Consider the following 26510-nt stretch of genomic DNA (forward strand, 5'->3'; position numbering starts at 1 on the left):
GAACCAGGAGGTCCAAAAGAGTTAGTTCTCTGCTTCATCAGATATCACTGGAGTGTTCTCTAGGTCAGTCAGTAAGCTTGAAATGTAATTAACTAAGAAATCTACAAAACACCTTGACCATCTAAACACGTATCTCAAAGCAGATCAGTTGAAATCCTTGAAGGATACTAAAACCTCGAAGCTGGTGCTCAAGTTTCTACTCATCTTTGGCATTACATACCAGTAATCTACAAGGAACAGCCTAATTGTGTTCTTGAGAGCTAAATAAATAAATAAGAGAAACATTGAGGATTTCCATTTTTCTTTGGAGTTTTTATTTTCCGTCCAATAACTTGTTTTGAACAAAATGTGGTTTATGTTTTCTAATCTATGAACAACATCAGAGACAATGGACACACCTGCTGACACCTGTATGAGTGTTTCATTGACACATTTGTTGTTTAGGTAATACATGTTGTAGGTCAAGGTGTCACCTCTAACAATCCTGTCTAGACATCATTAACACCTGTTATACCTGTGTCAAGGTGATACGTGTTCAATAAACCTGTTGTCAAGGTGACCATTATTGGTGTCAAGGTGATACTCGAATAGCATCAGTCCTGTCAAGGTCAGATGTCTTTATGATATTTTACTGTTGTTACGGTAAACACTGTTGTCAAGGTAATACCTGTATGATATTACTGCATGTTGTTATGGTAAACATTGTTGTCAAGGTAATACCTTTATGATATTACTTTTGTTACGGTAAACATTGTTGTCAAGGTAATACCTGTATGATATTTTACTGTTGTCAAGGTAATACCTGTATAATATTTTACTGTTGTCAAGGTAATATCTGTACGATATTTTACTGTTGTCAAGGTAATATATGTATGATATTTTACTGTTGTCAAGATGATACCTGTATGATATTACTGTTTTACCTAGGACACACCTACAAACAAATGTATCCTTCCTAATCTCTTCTCCCAGACCTCCTGTTTAATGACTAATTATGCATACATTTCCACAAAGGTTGGTAGAATTGGATATTTTAATGTTTCTCATCATACATGAACACTGATACATTACATATATATACATATACATAACAGCAGGGTGATTACATAAGCATGATCTCTCAAACATCTGATAGCCATCCAACATCACCAAACAAGTACATAGCCACTGACCACACCTACATAGGTAGAGCTCAACCTAACCTGGCACTGGAGTTAGTCTCTATTAGGTAATAGTCAAGTCAACATTTTCTCTAGAACAGACAGTTAATTATGATAAGGAGACCTCTATGTTAACAGCTCTGGTTAAGGTTTAACTTGAAAATAAAACGGAGGGGTTTACAGAATACAGGAATTTTGACTCTCCTCCCGGGAGACAATAAAAGGCTTTAAAATACGGGGTTTTTTGTCTCACGTCAGGAGGTATGGCATGTATGCTCTATGTTGAAGTGTATTTCAGTTTAACACTTTATAGACAGTTGTAGTTATGTTAGGTCTAACACTTTGTTGAAGTGTATTTCAGTTTAACACTTTATAAACAGTTGTAGTTATGTTAGGTTTAACTCTATGTTGAAGTGTATTTCAGTTTAACACTTTATAAACAGTTGTAGTTATGTTAGGTCTAACTTTATCTTTCAGTTTAACACTTTATAAACAGTTGTAGTTATGTTAGGTTTAACTCTATGTTGAAGTGTATTCCAGTTTAACACTTTATAAACAGTTGTTGTTAGGTTAGGTTTAACTCTATGTTGAAGTGTATTCCAGTTTAACACTTTATAAACAGTTGTAGTTATGTTAGGTTTAACTCTATCTTTCAGTTTAACACTTTATAAACAGTTGTAGTTAGGTTAGGTTTAACTCTATGTTGAAGTGTATTTCAGTTTAACACTTTATAAACAGTTGTGGTTATGTTAGGTTTAACTCTATGTTGAAGTGTATTTCAGTTTAACACTTTATAAACAGTTGTAGTTATGTTAGGTCTAACTCTATCTTTCAGTTTAACACTTTATAAACAGTTGTAGTTATGTTAGATTTAACTATATCTTTCAGTTTAACACTTTATAAACAGTTGTAGTTATGTTAGGTTTAACTCTATGTTGAAGTGTATTTCAGTTTAACACTTTATAAACAGTTGTAGTTATGCTAGGTTTAACTCTATCTTTCAGTTTAACACTTTATAAACAGTTGTTGTTAGGTTAGGTTTAACTCTATGTTGAAGTGTATTTCAGTTTAACACTTTATAAACAGTTGTAGTTAGGTTAGGTTTAACTCTATGTTGAAGTGTATTTCAGTTTAACACTTTATAAACAGTTGTAGTTATGCTAGGTTTAACTCTATCTTTCAGTTTAACACTTTATAAACAGTTGTTGTAAGGTTAGGTTTAACTCTATGTTGAAGTGTATTTCAGTTTAACACTTTATAAACAGTTGTAGTTAGGTTAGGTTTAACTCTATGTTGAAGTGCATTTCAGTTTAACACTTTATAAACAGTTGTAGTTATGTTAGGTTTAACTCTATCTTTCAGTTTAACACTTTATAAACAGTTGTAGTTAGGTTAGGTTTAACTCTATGTTGAAGTGTATTTCAGTTTAACACTTTATAAGCAGTTGTAGTTATGTTAGGTCTAACTCTATCTTTCAGTTTAACACTTTATAAACAGTTGTAGTTAGGTTAGGTTTAACTCTATCTATATATATTCATGTTTTGTTGTTTGTGGCTTGTAGAATAAACTTAGGTACTAGTACACATATAATATAGACACAACAAGTAATGCTAGAATCGTCAAAGATACAGGGATGAAATTCAAAAATAAAACTTCGGTCCTCTGAAAATAATCTACGGTAATATTGTCTGAAAATATCATATCTCTATTTCTGGAATTCTTATTTTAGGAAACATTTCCCTTGATACATACCTTATGGACATGACAAATGAACACACGAGAATCTGTGGACACAATATGAGGACACACTGCTGACACACACACACTTACAATGGTCGACCAATAAAACGCAGATGTAAACAACAATAAAATAAAAATAACTTGGAGTACAAAAGAAAATGGCAACAACTTTAGTCAACAGTAAACATAATTATCTTCATTGGATAACACAACAAGATAAAATAAAATAGTATGTATGCACTGTGATTGGTTGAGAAAATCAATCAATCAAAATTTACATATGTATACAGTGTAGGTGAAATGTTTGCTAAATGAAACTGATTGATAAGTCATTGATTGGCTAAATACTAAAAACCAATCAAAATAAATTATTCAATAAACTCGATGATTGGCTAAACAAATGTGTCCACCCACCAATCAGGAGTATCAAACAAAAGGTCATTCCCATTGTCATGACAGGTTTGGAATGGTCCCCCACCCCCCACAAAAAAAATATATAATAAAGAAATAGTCAAAGCAATCATGTTTTTAATTAATATAAATCAAAGAAAAAAGATTCCAAAAACAAAATCAAGAGCCCTCTTTTTGGCCAGCATAATATTGATATGGAAGGAGAAATCCGAGTTTAGTAACACTTGAACATACATCATTCAACAATAAGGTTTAAATATGATGTCTCATAAGTTTTCTGATGACTAAAGCAGAATTCAATTGTGATTTCTTCCACAAAGAATTAAAAACAAAGATTGAGAAATAATGAAAAAATAATGACTTTAAAGAGTTTTTCTTCATTCAAATTGAAATTTTGTTTCAATAATAATGAAAATATACACATCTATTTTTCCCCTCTATTTAAGATATCTAAATCAACTGTGACTTGACTGTCAGCAGTAATCTTAATTAAATTTTGAAGATGATTGAGAAAGTTGAATCTGGATTTTGGCTCCATGATCTTGCCTGATAGACTTATGTCTTTTATGATTCAGAAAAAATTGTCTGAAGGTATGATATTTAAATGATCAATTTGGCACTAAATGAAAGTCACCTGTCAAGGCCAGTAACTCTCCACAAAGAGTCACAACTCTTTATTGGTCCCTGTATTTTTAGCCACTGACAGTGTGAAATAAAGACATGCTTTGAAATACTATACAATGATATTTCTAGTACATACCTAACCATGATGGGCAGATATTTCTAGTACATACCTAACCATGATGGGCAGATATTTCTAGTACATACCTACCCGTGATGGGTAGATATTTCTAGTACATACCTACCCGTAATTGGCAGATATTTCTAGTACATACCTAACCATGATGGGCAGATATTTCTAGTACATACCTACCCATGATGGGCAGATATTTCTAGTACATACCTACCCGTGATGGGCAGATATTTCTGGTACATACCTACCCATGATGGGCAGATATTTCTAGTACATACCTACCGTGATTGGCAGATATTTCTAGTACATACCTACCCGTGATGGGCAGATATTTCTAGTACATACCTACCCATGATGGGCAGATATTTCTAGTACATACCTACCCATGATGGGCAGATATTTCTAATACATACCTACCCGTAATGGGCAGATATTTCTAGTACATACCTACCCATGATGGGCAGATATTTCTAGTATATACCTACCGTGATGGGCAGATATTTCTAGTACATACCTACCCATGATGGGCAGATATTTCTAGTACATACCTACCCATGATGGGCAGATATTTCTAGTATATACCTACCGTGATGGGCAGATATTTCTAGTACATACTTACCGTGATTGGCAGATATTTCTAGTACATACCTACCCATGATGGGCAGATATTTCTAGTACATACCAACCCATGATGGGCAGATATTTCTAGTACATACCTACCGTGATTGGCAGATATTTCTAGTACATACCTACCGTGATTGGCAGATATTTCTAGTACATACCTACCGTGATTGGCAGATATTTCTAGTACATACCTAACCATGATGGCCAGATATTTCTAGTACATATCTACCTATGATGGGCAGATATTTCTAGTACATACCTACCCATGATGGGCAGATATTTCTAGTACATACCTACCCGTAATGGGCAGATATTTCTAGTACATACCTACCGTGATTGGCAGATATTTCTAGTACATACCTACCGTGATTGGCAGATATTTCTAGTACATACCTACCGTGATTGGCAGATATTTCTAGTACATACCAACCCATGATGTGCAGATATTTCTAGTACATACCAACCCATGATGGGCAGATATTTCTAGTACATACCAACCCATGATGGGCAGATATTTCTAGTACATACCTACCGTGATGGGCAGATATTTCTAGTACATACCTACCGTGATTGGCAGATATTTCTAGTACATACCTACCGTGATTTGCAGATATTTCTAGTACATACCTACCGTGATTGGCAGATATTTCTAGTACATACCAACCCATGATGTGCAGATATTTCTAGTACATACCTACCCATTATGGGCAGATATTTCTAGTACATACCTACCCATGATGGGCAGATATTTCTAGTACATACCTACCCATGATGGGCAGATATTTCTAGTACATACCTACCGTGATTGGCAGATATTTCTAGTACATACCTACCGTGATTGGCAGATATTTCTAGTACATACCTACCGTGATTGGCAGATATTTCTAGTACATACCTACACATGATGGGCAGATATTTCTAGTACATACCAACCCATGATGGGCAGATATTTCTAGTACATACCTACCGTGATTGGCAGATATTTCTAGTACATACCTACCGTGATGGGCAGATATTTCTAGTACATACCTACCGTGATTGGCAGATATTTCTAGTACATACCTACCGTGATTGGCAGATATTTCTAGTACATACCTACCGTGATGGGCAGATATTTCTAGTACATACCAACCTTGATGGGCAGATATTTCTAGTACATACCTACCGTGATGGGCAGATATTTCTAGTACATACCAACCGTGATGGGCAGATATTTCTAGTACATACCAACCGTGATGGGCAGATATTTCTAGTACATACCTACCCATGATGGGCAGATATTTCTAGTACATACCTACCCGTAATGGGCAGATATTTCTAGTACATACCTACCGTGATGGGCAGATATTTCTAGTACATACCAACCGTGATGGGCAGATATTTCTAGTACATACCTACCGTGATGGGCAGATATTTCTAGTACATACCAACCGCGATGGGCAGATATTTCTAGTACACACCAACCGTGATGGGCAGATATTTCTAGTACATACCTACCCATGATGGGCAGATATTTCTAGTACATACCTACCCATGATGGGCAGATATTTCTAGTACATACCTACCCATGATGGGCAGATATTTCTAGTACATACCTACCCATGATGGGCAGATATTTCTAGTACATACCTACCGTGATTGGCAGATATTTCTAGTACATACCTACCGTGATGGGCAGATATTTCTAGTACATACCTACCCATGATGGGCAGATATTTCTAGTACATACCTACCCATGATGGGCAGATATTTCTAGTACATACCTACCCATGATGGGCAGATATTTCTAGTACATACCTACCGTGATTGGCAGATATTTCTAGTACATACCTACCGTGATGGGCAGATATTCCTAGTACATACCTACCGTGATGGGCAGATATTTCTAGTACATACCTACCGTGATTGGCAGATATTTCTAGTACATACCTACCCGTGATGGGTAGATATTTCTAGTACATACCTACCCATGATGGGCAGATATTTCTAGTACATACCTACCGTGATTGGCAGATATTTCTAGTACATACCTACCGTGATGGGCAGATATTCCTAGTACATACCTACCGTGATGGGCAGATATTTCTAGTACATACCTACCGTGATTGGCAGATATTTCTAGTACATACCTACCCGTGATGGGTAGATATTTCTAGTACATACCTACCCATGATGGGCAGATATTTCTAGTACATACCTACCGTGATTGGCAGATATTTCTAGTACATACCTACCGTGATTGGCAGATATTTCTAGTACATACCTACCGTGATGGGCAGATATTTCTAGTACATACCTACCGTGATGGGCAGATATTTCTAGTACATACCTACCCATGATGGGCAGTATATTGAAGGTACAATTAAATCACCAAACTGATAATTTCAGGGATACCAAAGTAAAAAGCTACTAGTACATAGAAATATACAAGTTATGTGTTAGAAGTGTCCTCAGTAAATAGACACAATGTAAAGTATATTGAGGAGCTCATTAGCTTTTGGCAATAAAACATTAAGATGATGTTTATTTTTGATTAATTAATTAAATATAACTCCTTTATATAGTGTCCAAGACCCTACCAAAGAAAATGTGTAAACCCAGATGATCTTTGATGGGTGCAGTATGAGGCATTCGGGTTATAATATCCTGCCACATCACTCAGCAAAGAACATGGTAATAATAAATCATCGGATATAAATCAAACCAGTAGACTCCCGGATTACAACGTTGAAGCCAAATTGCTGGAAAGAATGTATTAAAGGATTGTTATATGTTTAATATAGTTTGATATATGACTGAAGAGTAGAATGTGAATGGTAAGGCTTGATTAACTGAGTTATAACAGTAATTATGTACTTGGCTGAGCACTAATGTTTAACATAGGACTACAATACTGACAGATATTGTGACAAAAGGACACAATGTGTGTGAACAAGCACCAGTCTACACTGACTAAAATGGCTACCATCACGTCTACCACTGTAGTGACCATCCTGTCTGACACTGACAACTGTCATATAGTACTGACCATCTTAGATATTGACCATTATGGCTGTTGTCCTGTCTGAAGCTAGCCAATGTAGTGACCATCCTGTCTGATGCTAGCCAATGTAGTGACCATTCTGTCTGAAGCTAGCCAATGTAGTGACCATCCTGTCTGAAGCTAGCCACTGTAGTGACCATCCTGTCTGAAGCTAGCCACTGTAGTGACCATCCTGTGTGAAATTGACCATTATGGCTGTCTTCCAGTCTTTACTATATCACCGACACAGAATATCTATTCCCAAAGAGGGCTTTGTCACTTTTATACTGATGCATAAGTCCTGCAGAGAAATAACCATTTGTCCAGAAAACAGATTTTTCAAGGGAAGCTATCACAGTTTATTGTGAAGAGGAGACAAATCTATTTTCTGTTGCTGGTAGAGATTAACAGACATAATCTGTCAGTAGTTTCTTTGTAGCTGTTAGGCATAATGATATAACATTTATTTCTGACACGAGTTACAGACAAATGATTCCTCAGATAGTTGTACAGAGAAATTAGGAAGTGGCTTCCATGTCTATAATGTTTATGATTGTTGCTAAGGTCACGGTTGCTATGTCTCCTTAAGCATCCAGTGTGAGACATGCAAATGAGATCACTTGGTGCAGAAATATATAGCCAGCTTCTGGGCATGTCCTGCATCAGGGCATGGCGTACTTATCCTGCAGAATACCAGTGTTTAACCAGATTCCTACTTCCTCCTGACTGCTGCTCCAGTAATAGCACTGCTGTAAAAGCCTTCTATATTTACAGTCGAATGCCGCCAATACCTGGCACTAATCCTTCAGGAGATGCCACTGTGCCACTTGTTGTCGTGGCTTTGTGATCATGTCAGTCCAATGTCTAGACTCTAAAGGCCCACTGCGGCTGCCTAGAAATATTTTACCAATCATTTCATTTCGACCCAATTTGTCAAAGTCCATCACGGTCACTTCTATGCTTGCTTCTCGTATCTTTTCCCAGGGTATCTCGTAGATGAAAGATTCATTATACACAGGGTTCAAAGTCCGCATCTTTATAGAAGTCTTCTTCTTTTCCACCTTTGTACTTCCATACATCAGCCACAGCTTCACATAGGGATCTGAAACAGACAATAAATTTAATCATAGCTTTCGAAGGAGTCTCTGAGATAATATGTAATACATTATAGCATTCACGCAGACCTAAAGTTTTTATAATCACCTAGATTTAATTCAATTTTATGAACACCAATTGAGAATTTAATTTCATCTGTTTTTTCCCCTCTCATTTTAAACTCATTTTAATATAAACAAGAGGCCCATGGGCCTTAACGGTCATCTGACTATTTGCACAATACAACATAGTCATTTAAAGATTTTAAACAAACTTGGTAGCCCTTCATCTCAGCATGCTACAGGCCCAATATGAGTATTCTGGGCCTTCTGGTTCTTTACAAGAAGGTGTTTTTACAATTTTAGCCTTTTTGATCAATGTGACCTTGAATGAAGGTCAAGGTCATTCATTTAAACAAACTTGATAGCCATTCATCCCAGAATACTACAGGCTCAATATCAGGTCTCTAGGCCTCTTAGTTATTCACAGAAGTTGTTTAAAGATTATAGCCTAATTGATGCCTGTGACCTTGAATGAAGATCAAGGTCATTCATTTGAACAAACTTGGTAGCCCTTCATCCCAGCATCTAACAGGCCTAATATCAGGTCTCTAAGGCTCTTAGGTATTAATAAGAAGTTGTTTAAAGGAATTTAGTCTATTTGAACCCTGTGACCTTTAATGAAGGTCAAGGTCATTCATTTTAACAAACTTGATAGCCCTTCATTCAAGCATGCCATGGGCCCAATATCAAGTCTCTAGGCCTCTTAGTTATTCACAAGAAGCTGTTTAAAGGATTTTAGCCTATTTGAGGTTTGTGACCTTGATTGATGGTCAAGGTTATTCATTTGAACAAACTTGGTAGCCCTTCATCCATGCATACTATAGGCCCAATATCAGTACCATGGGCCTTCTGGTTCTTGAGAAGAAGTCATTTAAAGATTTTAGCCATTTTGACTATGTGACCTTGAATGAAGGTCAATTGAATAAACTTGATAGCCCTTCATTCAAGCATGCCAAGGGCCCAATATCGGGTTTCTAGACCTTTTATTTATTCACAAGAAGTTGCATAAAGGATTTTAGCCTATTTGAGCCCTGTGGTCAAGGTTATTCATTTGAACAAACTTGGTAGCCCTTCATCCATGCATACTATAGGCCCAATATCAGTACCCTGGGCCTCCTGGTTCTGGAGAAGAAGTTGTTTAAAGATTTTAGCTTTTTTGACCCCTGTGACCTTGAATGAAGGTCATGGTCATTCATTTTAACAAACTTGGTAGCCCTTCATCCCAGCATGCTACAGGTCAAATATCAGTGCCCTGGGCCATTGAAATATGTATAATATGGGAATCACACAATGGTAGTCGGCATATGGAAGGATGGAATGAAACCTAAATTTTAGGATGGACATAAGGAATACCTGACAAATGGAATGGTGGAATGATACCTGTGATGTAGGATGGACAAAAGGATTACTTAGAACAATTACCTGCCAAATGGAATAGAGGAACAATACCTTTCTTTACAGATGGAAAGAAAGATTAACTCCCAAATTGAATAGGGGAATGATACCTATATTGCAGTATGGACAGGAGCATTCCTTGACCGATGAAATGTTGAAATGATACCTATATTTTAGGATGGACAGAATAATTTTCTGACCAATGGAATGATACCTATATTTTATGAAAGACAGAATGATATCTGGCCAATGTAATGATGGAATGATACCAATATTGTAGGAGAGAGAGGAGAATTCCCTGACCAATGGAATGGTGGAATGATTCCTATATTTTAGGATGGTCAGAAGAAGCATTCCCTGACCAATGAAGCGGTGTATGATCTCAATATTGTAGGAAGGACCAAAGGATATGTGACCAATGGGAAACAATACCTAGATTGTAAGATGGACTGAATGATATCTGGCCAATGTAATGATGGAATGATACCTATATTGTAGGAGAGAGAGGAGAAATCCCTGACCAATGGAATGGTGGAATGATCCCTATATTGTATGATGGACAGAAGAATTCCCTGACCAATGGAATGATGGAATGATACATATATTATCAGATGGACAGAAGCATTCCTTGACCAATGAAATGGTGGAATGATATCTATATCTTAGGATGGACAAAAGATACCTTATCAAGGTATGAAGGAGAGATATCTATATTGTAAGATGGACAGAAGGGTAATGAAGGGATGGTGGAATTATACCTATATTTTAAATATGTTTACTATCATGTAAAGTGCAAGACAGCTTAATCAACACAATAACAAAGCTTTGTGCTATGAATACCATGAAGTACAATACCATTGTTACTCAAGATTCAGAGAAACTGTCACTAACAGCTCCTGGACATGTCATTGTGTGTAACGTCTACAATACCTTCAGGTCTAATACATATTAAACACAGCACCTCAAAGGCAATGAAACAATATAAACAAACATTGTTTGTGTTCAGATCACGTAAGCTGACCTCCATATAATTTGATATATTCAGACACGGTTATACAGCTATACCTGGGAGACAACCTCTGGTTATAATTACTGGTGGTGATGCCATGGCGTATTTGGACAGTTGATAAAGGGAGAATGAGACTTGAGGCGGGATGTGGCACAGTCAGAGTATCAAATGGCTATTCATGTTAATCGTTAGAGCAGTGGTGCTCACCAAATCAATATGGTCATTCTCCAAGGTCACTAACTCTTCAATTATATGGTCATGACTCCTTGGTATGACAGTGATAAATATTGGCTATACCTTATAGAAACAAAACTTCATTACCAGGATTCTACAAGTACATAAATAGGGATATAGCATTTCAGAAAGGTAATGGATGGAGGACAGAGATAGTGGATGGTAAACGAAAGGCACCGATACCATCACCCCAGTACATAGATTACAGACCTTAATGCCTTTGTGAAGTTGGGAATACAATTTCTGACAAATTATTTACCAGGCCTTTAGTGTGTCTGAGGAAACTCGTAGAAATAGATAGAAGAAATAGGATTATCCAGCCATGGCAATGTCACATGGAGGCCTGTCCGATAATTGTTAATTTAAACATAGCATTCCAGATAGCAAATGAGACATGGCGAAAAAGACGAAGCCGTAAAATAGGCTCTTGTCGATGGCCTAAGTGACCAAGAAATATGAAGTAACAGGAAATCTTGACAGAAAGCCTTTGATATTTGGTTCAATCTCGCTGCCTTTGGAATCTAACAGACCCAATTAGTTATTACCATACATATATGTGTACTGAAATCCATTACCTGCCCATTCATTTGTCATTTCTAATTTGATACATGTGGTTAATGCTCCTGTAGACTCCACGTCCCATCAGACCAAATGTGATATCCCACCACCAGCCATTCTATATACTGATATAGTATGACTTGATGCACCAGAGGGATTTTACAATCCTTGGCTTTTCTCATACATGTCTAGTCTTTATATAGGGATAGCATGTCCTACTGGTCTGCACCACTAAATACTTATTAACTAATACAAAACCTACTCTTGTTTATTCTCTTTTGTTAATCAAATGGTTATATTTTATTTATTTATTTCCTATACCCAAAGACTCCCAAGAAGGTTTTGACCCAGTATATTGACTTTCAAAGATAGCTAAGTATTTGTTATGGTTAAACAGTAAAAAATTAGCTAGAGAAAAACATTATATTTCCAGAAATTGAAATGAAATGTCAATAGCCAATGTAAAAGAATAGAAAAAGAAATGTTCTGCCATTGAGTTTCAATCAATGCAACAAATAGTTTCCGTTTTTGTGCCTTACTCATGAGTAATGTGTACATGTTGTAAATCTTATCAGCGTAGTAATAAATAATGAAGGAATACTTCTGATTAATAAGTTAACAAGCTTACTTAGTGACCTTTCAGTGCCTGACCGCTAATAGTAGATGACCTATATTCACATTAAGGACGTTCCGAACAGTGATCGAATGCGCCATTCATTCGGACCTCCTCGGGTCAATGCGTGCATTCGGAACTGCACATGAAAGCTCTTTTGTGACTAAGATTATGAAGAATAGCGATCTATATATTATCTGTCTAACGATATCTTACCTTTTAACGTTAAAATCAGGATAGAATAGTCGATAAACGAAGTATTTGTCGATATTGTACTTAGTTCGGTTTGCCGAAAGCTCGATACCGGGTGAAAATCAAAGTTTGCACGGTAGGTGTAGGACCTAGTTTCGACATAGGCCTACTAGAAAAAATAATATTGTCAGATATTTGAATTTGGCAAGGCTAATAGAACATGAAGCTACATGTATCTTTTGAGATGCAAATTAGATAACTCATACAAACGGACTGATATATGCCGATACGGTCTTGATCTTGTACTGAATAAAATGAGATTTCATAACAATCTAGTGATAAAAATATTTTCAGTTCAACTCCGTTAAACTGTGAATATTTGACACTTAAATTAATATACATGTGTTTCAAGGAGATGCATAATTAAATCAAGATATTCCAATTTTGCCGAATACTCTAGTATAAAACTACAGATACAGAAATATTCTCATCTCTCCATCGCCCCATCCCTACTTTTCGTTCAATTTGTACATGTACAAGCTAGTATATTTCATGAATATTGCGTATGTAGATGTCTACATGTATCATGTTTAGCTAATATGATCCTCAATAAGCACTAACACGTTCGGGAAACAAGATTTTATTTACTGTATACATGTACGATAAGACATAGGCCTAACTACTGTAATTAGATGATGCCTGTATTTCCCGTTTTGAGAAAATGCATGGAAGTACTCTCATTCAGTTGATCAAATACTATCTTACGAAAAAGCACATGAAGGCTAGTGTCAACATCAGTATTATATCTGTGATGTAGAAACTAAACATGTACATGTAGGCATAGACTTATTATTTTCCTGTCTTCAGTAATGAGCTGAACGTAGGTCGAGGATTCAGATTAAGGTTTTTTTTCTTAGGAGTATACTTGCCATATAGGTTATATTGAGGATCCAAAAATCTGTTTTAGTTTACTTCTGATAATAAATGTATATCTACATGTATAAGGTATGCAGATATTTCCTCAAAAAACACACAAAGACATACAGTTGTGTATGATGACAACGATTTTATTGACATTGTTGTGATCAAGTTGAAGTTATCAACTTCGATCGTTGTCACGTAGACGCTTTTCATCGTTACAATTTTGGCGCCAAATTCAAATTTATGCTTGAATATGTGCCTCAAACGACTATTGAAGCTAAGATATCTTGACGATGGAAAGATAGATTTTGATAAAATATTTTTCAGCTTAAACAATATAAAATCATGGATTGTCTAAAGGGTAATTAAAGTAGAATCATTACATGGAATTTTCCATATTCATTTTTCAGATATCATATCCAGGCAAAATAATGGTTTATTTGTGCCATTTCTTAGCTTTGTATAACATCAAATCGGTGACATCGTGACATAAAATTAACAGGTATAACAATTTATATTATCAGACTATTACACTTTATGATATTCAATATATAAGATGTTCTTTATAAAAATATTACCGCGCGATTTCGGTCTAATAATGTAATTGTGAAAAAAGTCATTTTTTAGGGGGTAATTTTTAGGCCTAATTTACACGCATTCGCGTGAAAAATTCACAATTTTTGTATTTTTAAGAGTGGAAACGACATTGAGGTCATTGATAGCCATATAAACTTACATATTAAAGATAAAAAATGTTGTTGTTTGTAATATTTCAATCAATTATCAAGCTTTGAATATATGTGTGTAAAATTGTATTTTGAGAAAAACAGACGGTAAAGTAGGGTTATTGAGAGTACAATATTTCCAAAACCGCATGGTCAAATTTCAAATAAAAGCCTTAATAAACAGTTTATCAACCAATCTTTCAGTGAGCAAATTTTAAAGAAAATTAAACGAGAGGAAATTTTTAGGCATAACCACAGGGACCTGGCACGACTTTTTTTAACTAACAGTATACATATATATATATTATAGTATCAAGGGTATGAACTCGGCGGTCGAGAAAAACGGACCTATTTTTTTAAAACCGTGATTATTTTAATAAATGGGTTCTATACAACATTGATGGATATTTTACCTTAAAGAGAAATAATTTATCTTTCCATTGAGTGCTTGATGAACAAAATTGGTCAAGTATTGACAAAGTTTTGGCTTGATGAATCGGGAAATTTACGAAAAATATGCTAGGTAGACATTTCCCTGTCCGGTCGAAATGTCGTCTCGGCTCTAATGGGCACCTCAAAAACCAAGCCAAAATCACAAAAACTACTCTTGTGGTGGTAAACAGTATCCATAACTGAGTTCATCCACAATCTCCTTTGGAGGTGTCATGACCCGTACTTTGTAGAAACTCCATTTAAACATCGTGTAGCTCACTTACTTTAACCGTCACCGCCATGTTCATTTGTTTTTCGGAACGCTTCTCGAGTTTACCGACAAGCACAACATAACATAATTTGCATAATGTAGTAACGATATTTAAAGTCGAGAAGCATTCCGAGAGAAAAATGAACATGGCAGTGACTGTTAAAGTAAGTGAGCTACACAATGTTTAAATGGAGTTTCTACAAAGTACGGGTCATGACACCTCCAAAAGAGATTGTGAATGAACTCAGTTATGGATACTGTTTACCACAAGAAGAGTAGATTTTGTGATTTTGGCTTGGTTTTTGAGGTGCCCATTAGAGCCGAGACGACATTTCGACCGGACAGGGAAATGTCTACCTAGCATATTTTTCGTAAATTTCCCGATTCATCAAGCCGTAACTTCGTCAATACTTGGCCAATTTTGTTCATCAAGCACTCAATGGAAAGATAAATTATTTCTCTTTAAGGTAAGATATCCATCAATGTTGTATAGAACCCATTTATTAAAATAATCACGGTTTTAAAAAAATAGGTCCGTTTTTCTCGACCGCCGAGTTCATACCCTTGATACTATAATATATATATATGTATACTATTGGTCAAAATTTTTCGTGCCAGGTCCCTGTGGGCATAACTGTATCGAACCACCTTAACCCAGATATGCTGAGGAAAGAGACCCTTCCAATACTGATGTTTCCGGATATCTCCTATATTCAGGACAACAGGATTGCTAAGGTTTCTGCTGAGGTCATCATGACCACTACTGATTAATCTTCTTTCGATTATGAGATATTCTCATCGGACATAAATCTTCTGAGGAACCATCGCATGTAAGATAAGTGTTCCTTAGATTAATGGATTATCTCAACAACAGTTATTTATTGTTTTATAATGAATGTCTTCAGTTTAATGGATCTACGATATTTCCACTAAAATCTTTTGTTTAAACTAGGATCTACGATATTTCCACCAAAATCTCTTGTTTAAACTAGGATCTACGATATTTCCACCAAAATGTTTTGTTTAAACTAGGATCTACGATATTTCCACCAAAATCTCTTGTTTAAACTAGGATCTACGATATTTCCACCAAAATCTCTTGTTTAAACTAGGATCTACGATATTTCCACCAAAATCTCTTGTTTAAACTAGGATCTACGATATTTCCACCAAAATCTTTTGTTTAAACTAGGATCTACGATATTTCCACCAAAATCTTTTGTTTAAACTAGGATCTACGATATTTCCACTAAATTCTTTTGTTTAAACTAGGATCTACGATATTTCCACCAAAATCTTTTGTTTAAACTAGGATCTACGATATTTCCACCAAAATCTCTTGTTTAAACTAGGATCTACGATATCTTTTGTTTAAACTAGGATCTACGATATTTCCACCAAAATCTCTTGTTTAAACTAGGATCTACGATATTTCCACCAAAATCTTTTGTTTAAACTAGGATCTACGATATTTCCACCAAAATCTTTTGTTTAAACTAGGATCTACGATATTTCCACTAAAATCTTTTGTTTAAACTAGGATCTACGATATTTCCACCAAAATCGTTTGTTTAAACTAGGATCTACGATATTTCCACCAAAATCTCTTGTTTAAACTAGGATCTACGATATTTCCACCAAAATCTTTTGTTTAAACTAGGATCTACGATATTTCCACCAAAATCTTTTGTTTAAACTAGGATCTACGATATTTCCACCAAAATCTTTTGTTTAAACTAGGATCTATGATATTTCCACTAAAATCTTTTGTTTAAACTAGGATCTACGATATTTCCACCAAAATCTCTTGTTTAAACTAGGATCTACGATATTTCCACCAAAATCTTTTGTTTAAACTAGGATCTACGATATTTCCACCAAAATCATTTGTTTAAACTAAGATTCCCTCTACAATATGCAGCTACTGTGTCTGAACATTAACAGATTGGCCAAAGACAATTTTTAATACCAGTATGTCCATAATTTTTACTTAGACTATGAAATGAAAGCACTCTTTTTAACATCATTTATTTACTTAATTGGAAGTGATTTTCAGAAATGATATTGAATCTTTCCCATATTATTGTAGATCTATCACCTTATCATTCTCTTCCGGCTTTGATAAATTACAATTTCCTAATTCCAATTAAAGTTTACCCATTGGTGGATAGTATGCTCTACACATGCCTGTTTAGGTTGCTAATTGACAATGCTCGAGAGGAGGCCTGCATGCTAGCTAGCTATTATTACCAGGATTTGCATGTCCTGTAACAGATGTTGACAGAAATACGACTGAGGGTGTAACAAATTATTGCAAGCAAGCAGATGATTATAGACATCAGCGCAATTATTCCACTTTACAGCACGCAACAAAATAGCACCTCCACTGCTTAATTCATACACAATATACACCAAAGTGTGTTCCAATAACCTCACAAACCAGAATTAATTTTCTTAAAGACCAAACAACCATTTGGCATAATCCTTAGCATGCTTTTATCAGAATTTGTTATTCTCCAGGAATGCAGGGTTTTTTTCTGCCTGTATATAAACTATCTTTCTGAAGTGTTCAGCATTTGCATATGTTACAAACTCTATGTCATAAAATATGTGTCCGTTTTTACATGATCACATATTTCATTGGTTCCTCTGTTCCTCTGTTCCTCTGTTGCAACAACAGTTTTATCGATAAAAAATACCTTTAAATAGTAGTATATATATATGATTGTGTATAGTCCATTGTAAAACATACACAATAGGAACACTACACCACATTCTGTAGCTTTAATTCAGAACTTGTTGGTGATTCATTGTTGATTCTTGTTCAATCAATGTGTTGGAGATGAAAAGTACCCAAAAGTAATAATCATAACAAAAGATCAAATGAAATGTCTTAACCACTTTTGAAAGAAGTGAAATGAAGCTTTATCAGGTCTTTTAAAGACATCTGATTGGATATTTCTATCCCTTCCTTGAATCCAAGACGAACAAAACAAATATATAATTAAATTGATATTTTAAAGCCTAAGACTGCGTTAATGTTTAAAGGTGTTTCTACCTTTGTAAAATTCTTAAAAAGCCTCCATTGTTATATAATATAACCAATCTTACACAGTGGAGCTGACAGACCCCCTACTGGAGCCTCCATTGTTAGATAGTATAACCAATCTTACACAGTGGAGCTGACAGACCCCCTACTGGAGCCTCCATTGTTAGATAGTATAACCGATCTTACACAGTGGAGCTGACAGACCCCTACTGAAGCCTCCATTGTTAAATAGTATAACCAATCTTACACAGTGGAGCTGACAGACCCCCTACTGGAGCCTCCATTGTTAGATAGTATAACCAATCTTACACAGTGGAGCTGACAGACCCCCTACTGGAGCCTCCATTGTTAGATAGTTTAACCAATCTTACACAGTGGAGCTGACAGACCCCCTACTGGAGCCTCCATTGTTAGATAGTATAACCAATCTTACACAGTGGAGCTGACAGACCCTCTACTGGAGCCTCCATTGTTAGATAGTATAACCAATCTTACACAGTGGAGCTGACAGACCCTCTACTGGAGCCTCCATTGTTAGATAGTATAACCAATCTTACACAGTGGAGCTGACAGACCCTCTACTGGAGCCTCCATTGTTAAATAGTATAACCAATCTTACACAGTGGAGCTGACAGACCCCCTACTGGAGCCTCCATTGTTAGACAGTATAACCAATCTTACACAGTGGAGCTGACAGACCCCCTACCGTAGCCTCCATTGTTAGATAGTATAACCAATTTTACACAGTGGAGCTGACAGACCCCTACTGGAGCCTCCATTGTTAGATAATATAACCAATCTTACACAGTGGAGCTGACAGACCCCCTACTGGAGCCTCCATTGTTAGATAGTATAACCAATCTTACACAGTGGAGCTGACAGACCCTCTACTGGAGCCTCCATTGTTAGATAGTATAATCAATCTTACACAGTGGAGCTGACAGACCCTCTACTGGAGCCTCCATTGTTAGATAGTATAACCAATCTTACACAGTGGAGCTGACAGACCCTCTACTGGAGCCTCCATTGTTAGATAGTATAATCAATCTTACACAGTGGAGCTGACAGACCCCTACTGGAGCCTCCATTGTTAGATAATATAACCAATCTTACACAGTGGAGCTGACAGACCCCCTACTGGAGCCTCCATTGTTAGATAGTATAACCAATCTTACACAGTGGAGCTGACAGACCCTCTACTGGAGCCTCCATTGTTAGATAGTATAATCAATCTTACACAGTGGAGCTGACAGACCCTCTACTGGAGCCTCCATTGTTAGATAGTATAACCAATCTTACACAGTGGAGCTGACAGACCCTCTACTGGAGCCTCCATTGTTAGATAGTATAATCAATCTTACACAGTGGAGCTGACAGACCCTCTACTGGAGCCTCCATTGTTAGATAGTATAACCAATCTTACACAGTGGAGCTGACAGACCCTCTACTGGAGCCTCCATTGTTAGATAGTATAACCAATCTTACACAGTGGAGCTGACAGACCCCCTACTGGAGCCTCCATTGTTAGATAGTATAACCAATCTTACACAGTGGAGCTGACAGACCCCTACTGGAGCCTCCATTGTTAGATAATATAACCAATCTTACACAGTGGAGCTGACAGACCCCCTACTGGAGCCTCCATTGTTAGATAGTATAACAAATCTTACACAGTGGAGCTGACAGACCCTCTACTGGAGCCTCCATTGTTAGACAGTATAACCAATCTTACACAGTGGAGCTGACAGACCCCCTACCGTAGCCTCCATTGTTAGATAGTATAACCAATTTTACACAGTGGAGCTGACAGACCCCTACTGGAGCCTCCATTGTTAGATAATATAACAAATCTTACACAGTGGAGCTGACAGACCCTCTACTGGAGCCTCCATTGTTAGATAGTATAACCAATCTTACACAGTGGAGCTGACAGACCCTCTACTGGAGCCTCCATTGTTAGATAGTTTAATCAATCTTACACAGTGGAGCTGACAGACCCTCTACTGGAGCCTCCATTGTTAAATAGTATAACCAATCTTACACAGTGGAGCTGACAGACCCCCTACTGGAGCCTCCATTGTTAGACAGTATAACCAATCTTACACAGTGGAGCTGACAGACCCCCTACCATAGCCTCCATTGTTAGATAGTATAACCAATTTTACACAGTGGAGCTGACAGACCCCTACTGGAGCCTCCATTGTTAGATAATATAACCAATCTTACACAGTGGAGCTGACAGACCCCCTACTGGAGCCTCCATTGTTAGATAGTATAACCAATCTTACACAGTGGAGCTGACAGACCCCTACTGGAGCCTCCATTGTTTAGATAATATAACCAATCTTACACAGTGGAGCTGACAGACACCTACTGGAGCCTCCATTGTTAGATAGTATAACCAATCTTACACAGTGGAGCTGACAGACCCCCTACTGGAGCCTCCATTGTTAGATAGTATAACCAATCTTACACAGTGGAGCTGACAGACCCTCTACTGGAGCCTCCATTGTTAGATAGTATAACCAATCTTACACAGTGGAGCTGACAGACCCTCTACTGGAGCCTCCATTGTTAGATAGTATAACCAATCTTACACAGTGGAGCTGACAGACCCTCTACTGGAGCCTCCATTGTTAAATAGTATAACCAATCTTACACAGTGGAGCTGACAGACCCCCTACTGGAGCCTCCATTGTTAGACAGTATAACCAATCTTACACAGTGGAGCTGACAGACCCCCTACCGTAGCCTCCATTGTTAGATAGTATAACCAATTTTACACAGTGGAGCTGACAGACCCCTACTGGAGCCTCCATTGTTAGATAATATAACCAATCTTACACAGTGGAGCTGACAGACCCCCTACTGGAGCCTCCATTGTTAGATAGTATAACCAATCTTACACAGTGGAGCTGACAGACCCCTACTGGAGCCTCCATTGTTAGATAATATAACCAATCTTACACAGTGGAGCTGACAGACCCCCTACTGGAGCCTCCATTGTTAGATAGTATAACCAATCTTACACAGTGGAGCTGACAGACCCCTACTGGAGCCTCCATTGTTAGATAGTATAACAAATCTTACACAGTGGAGCTGACAGACCTCCTACTGGAGCCTCCATTGTTAGATAGTATAACCAATCTTACACAGTGGAGCTGACAGACCCCCTACTGGAGCCTCCATTGTTAGATAGTATAACCAATCTTACACAGTGGAGCTGACAGACCCACTACTGGAGCCTCCATTGTTAGATAGTATAACCAATCTTACACAGTGAAGCTGACATACCCCCTACTGGAGCCTCCATTGTTAGATAATATAACCAATCTCACACAGTGGAGCTGACAGACCCCCTACTGGAGCCTCCATTGTTAGATAGTATAACCAATCTTACACAGTGGAGCTGACAGACCCCTACTGGAGCCTCCATTGTTAGATAGTATAACCAATCTTACACAGTGGAGCTGACAGACCCCCTACTGGAGCCTCCCTTGTTAGATAGTATAACCAATCTTACACAGTGAAGCTGACAGACCCCCTACTGGAGCATCCATTGTTAGATAGTATAACCAATCTTACACAGTGGAGCTGACAGACCCCCTACTGGAGCCTCCATTGTTAGATAGTATAACCAATCTTACACAGTGGAGCTGACAGACACCTACTGGAGCCTCCATTGTTAGATAGTATAACCAATCTTACACAGTGGAGCTGACAGACCCCCTACTGGAGCCTCCATTGTTAGATAGTATAACCAATCTTACACAGTGGAGCTGACAGAACACCTACTGGAGCCTCCATTGTTAGATAGTTTAACCAATCTTACACAGTGGAGCTGACAGACCCCCTACTGGAGCCTCCATTGTTAGATAGTATAACCAATCTTACACAGTGGAGCTGACAGACCCCCTACCGTAGCCTCCATTGTTAGATAGTATAACCAATCTTACACAGTGGAGCTGACAGACCCCTACTGGAGCCTCCATTGTTAGATAATATAACCAATCTTACACAGTGGAGCTGACAGACCCCCTACTGGAGCCTCCATTGTTAGATAGTATAACCAATCTTACATAGTGGAGCTGACAGACCCCTACTGGAGCCTCCATTGTTAGATAATATAACCAATCTTACACAGTGGAGCTGACAGACCCCCTACTGGAGCCTCCATTGTTAGATAGTATAACCAATCTTACACAGTGGAGCTGACAGACCCTGTACTGGAGCCTCCATTGTTAGATAGTATAACAAATCTTACACAGTGGAGCTGACAGACCCCTACTGGAGCCTCCATTGTTAGATAGTATAACCAATCTTACACAGTGGAGCTGACAGACCCCCTACTGGAGCCTCCATTGTTAGATAGTATAACCAATCTTACACAGTGGAGCTGACAGACCCTCTACTGGAGCCTCCATTGTTAGATAGTATAACCAATCTTACACAGTGGAGCTGACAGACCCTCTACTGGAGCCTCCACTGTTAGATAATATAACCAATCTTACACAGTGGAGCTGACAGACTCCCTACTGGAGCCTCCATTGTTAGATAGTATAACCAATCTTACACAGTGGAGCTGACAGACCCCTACTGGAGCCTCCATTGTTAGATAGTATAACAAATCTTACACAGTGGAGCTGACAGACCTCCTACTGGAGCCTCCATTGTTAGATAGTATAACCAATCTTACACAGTGGAGCTGACAGACCCCCTACTGGAGCCTCCATTGTTAGATAGTATAACCAATCTTACACAGTGGAGCTGACAGACCCACTACTGGAGCCTCCATTGTTAGATAGTATAACCAATCTTACACAGTGAAGCTGACATACCCCCTACTGGAGCCTCCATTGTTAGATAATATAACCAATCTCACACAGTGGAGCTGACAGACCCCCTACTGGAGCCTCCATTGTTAGATAGTATAACCAATCTTACACAGTGGAGCTGACAGACCCCTACTGGAGCCTCCATTGTTAGATAGTATAACCAATCTTACACAGTGGAGCTGACAGACCCCCTACTGGAGCCTCCCTTGTTAGATAGTATAACCAATCTTACACAGTGAAGCTGACAGACCCCCTTCTGGAGCATCCATTGTTAGATAGTATAACCAATCTTACACAGTGGAGCTGACAGACCCCCTACTGGAGCCTCCATTGTTAGATAGTATAACCAATCTTACACAGTGGAGCTGACAGACACCTACTGGAGCCTCCATTGTTAGATAGTATAACCAATCTTACACAGTGGAGCTGACAGACCCCCTACTGGAGCCTCCATTGTTAGATAGTATAACCAATCTTACACAGTGGAGCTGACAGAACACCTACTGGAGCCTCCATTGTTAGATAGTTTAACCAATCTTACACAGTGGAGCTGACAGACCCCCTACTGGAGCCTCCATTGTTAGATAGTATAACCAATCTTACACAGTGGAGCTGACAGACCCCCTACCGTAGCCTCCATTGTTAGATAGTATAACCAATCTTACACAGTGGAGCTGACAGACCCCTACTGGAGCCTCCATTGTTAGATAATATAACCAATCTTACACAGTGGAGCTGACAGACCCCCTACTGGAGCCTCCATTGTTAGATAGTATAACCAATCTTACATAGTGGAGCTGACAGACCCCTACTGGAGCCTCCATTGTTAGATAATATAACCAATCTTACACAGTGGAGCTGACAGACCCCCTACTGGAGCCTCCATTGTTAGATAGTATAACCAATCTTACACAGTGGAGCTGACAGACCCTGTACTGGAGCCTCCATTGTTAGATAGTATAACAAATCTTACACAGTGGAGCTGACAGACCCCTACTGGAGCCTCCATTGTTAGATAGTATAACCAATCTTACACAGTGGAGCTGACAGACCCCCTACTGGAGCCTCCATTGTTAGATAGTATAACCAATCTTACACAGTGGAGCTGACAGACCCTCTACTGGAGCCTCCATTGTTAGATAGTATAACCAATCTTACACAGTGGAGCTGACAGACCCTCTACTGGAGCCTCCACTGTTAGATAATATAACCAATCTTACACAGTGGAGCTGACAGACCCTACTGGACTCCATGTTAGACTCCCTACACAGTGGAGCTGACAGACCCCTACTGGAGCCTCCATTGTTAGATAGTATAACCAATCTTACACAGTGGAGCTGACAGACCCCTACTGGAGCCTCCATTGTTAGATAGTATAACCAATCTTACACAGTGGAGCTGACAGACCCCTACTGGAGCCTCCATTGTTAGATAGTATAACCAATCTTACACAGTGGAGCTGACAGACCCCCTACTGGAGCCTCCATTGTTAGATAGTATAACCAATCTTACACAGTGGAGCTGACAGACCCTCTACTGGAGCCTCCACTGTTAGATAATATAACCAATCTTACACAGTGGAGCTGACAGACTCCCTACTGGAGCCTCCATTGTTAGATAGTATAACCAATCTTACACAGTGGAGCTGACAGACCCCTACTGGAGCCTCCATTGTTAGATAGTATAACCAATCTTACACAGTGGAGCTGACAGACCCCTGCTGGAGCCTCCATTGTTAGATAGTATAACCAATCTTACACAGTGGAGCTGACAGACCCCCTACTGGAGCCTCCATTGTTAGATAGTATAACCAATCTTACACAGTGGAGCTGACAGACCCTCTACTGGAGCCTCCATTGTTAGATAGTATAACCAATCTTACACAGTGGAGCTGACAGACCCCCTACTGGAGCCTCCATTGTTAGATAGTATAACCAATCTTACACAGTGGAGCTGACAGACCCCTACTGGAGCCTCCATTGTTAGATAGTATAACCAATCTTACACAGTGGAGCTGACAGACCCCCTACTGGAGCCTCCATTGTTAGATAGTATAACCAATCTTACACAGTGGAGCTGACAGACCCCCTACTGGAGCCTCCATTGTTAGATAGTATAACCAATCTTACACAGTGGAGCTGACAGACCCACTGAAGCCTCCATTGTTAGATAGTATAACCAATCTTACACAGTGGAGCTGACAGACCCCTACTGGAGCCTCCATTGTTAGATAATATAACCAATCTTACACAGTGGAGCTGACAGACCCTACTGGAGCCTCCATTGAGCCTCCATTGATGATACTAATGAGGAGAAATCATTTGCTCCATTTACTGATATGGAAATAGGATGGCTGTCAAGGTGTTTGTGCACAAATAGGGACTGCTAGTTGGAGGAGGCCAGACCCTCCGACAGGTCCTCATTAGGGTAATAAAGGGCAAGGAGATTTACGGTGGTTTAATCACATGTAGACTTGGAGTGCTGTGATTTTTTATCCATCATTCATTACCAGATTTTTGTGAAGCGCGACATATAAATGGATTGTAGCTGAGTCATCAATAAGTTTCTGGTCAAAACACCAAGATTAATTGAAAGCAATAAAGTTGAGCTGAGATATAACTGGGAAATTGTCTGAATATGTTCTGCATATATTCACAACAAAACCACATTATGGTAGAAAAGATCTTGAAGATCAGACCAGCTAATGCTTAACTTCTATATCTATATATATCAATATCCCTGTGAGGAAAAATCGTGTGATTCTTTGGCTGTAGCCTGTGGCCTGTAGAACAGTTTGTAACTTAAAGTGGACAACGTACACGTTTTTTCTCTGTTAATCAATCAATGAACATCAAACCAAATTGCTGGGCTAACCTTCTGTCATAAAGTTAGCAGTAATTTAATCAGGCCAACAGTAATTTGGTTGGCATGAGAATCCCTCCATACTCATGTAAATAACTACCCTGATAGTATCTCAACAGATATAACAAAGGATTATATGTATAGTTTGGACCCTTTTTGATCCCAAAGACATTGATCTTTAAAACTAAGTGTAAGGAAATTAAGTTGTTGTATTTGACATATTTTGTACAACATCCCAGATTCTATTTTAATGGAAGTTTTATAATTTGCAGTCTTAGTTGTCATTTAAGCAATTCTAATTTTGATAGTTTTTAAAGACACAATAGAGTGCAATCTTGAACAAGCTTAATATTTATTGAGAATATGAAGCACTTCAGACACATCTGTAGGAGAAATACAAAGTTTGTTGAGACTATGAAGCACTTCAGACACATCTGTAGGAGAAATACAAAGTTTGTTGAGACTATGAAGCACTTCAGACATATTTGTAGGAGAAATACAAAGTTTGTTGAGACTATGAAGCACTTCAGACATATCTGTAGGAGA

At 38.1% G+C, this 26510-nt stretch overlaps 1 protein-coding gene across 4 annotated transcripts in view; it reads right to left on the reverse strand.

The window, feature by feature from the left end:
- Positions 1–291: 291 nt before the first annotated feature.
- The window catches only part of LOC138306062 (synaptotagmin-7-like), a 446275-nt gene continuing 420056 nt past the window's right edge, over positions 292–26510 (reverse strand). For all 4 annotated transcript variants that reach the window (XM_069246411.1, XM_069246420.1, XM_069246436.1 and 1 more), the window contains one exon: positions 292–8813. In XM_069246411.1, coding sequence (XP_069102512.1) covers positions 8509–8813 — 305 coding nt within the window. In that variant the 3' untranslated portion in view covers positions 292–8508. The remainder of the gene's footprint in view (positions 8814–26510) is intronic.

Source organism: Argopecten irradians, chromosome 1 (assembly GCF_041381155.1).
Source record: "Argopecten irradians isolate NY chromosome 1, Ai_NY, whole genome shotgun sequence".
In the NCBI taxonomy this organism is placed as follows: Eukaryota; Metazoa; Mollusca; class Bivalvia; order Pectinida; family Pectinidae; genus Argopecten; species Argopecten irradians.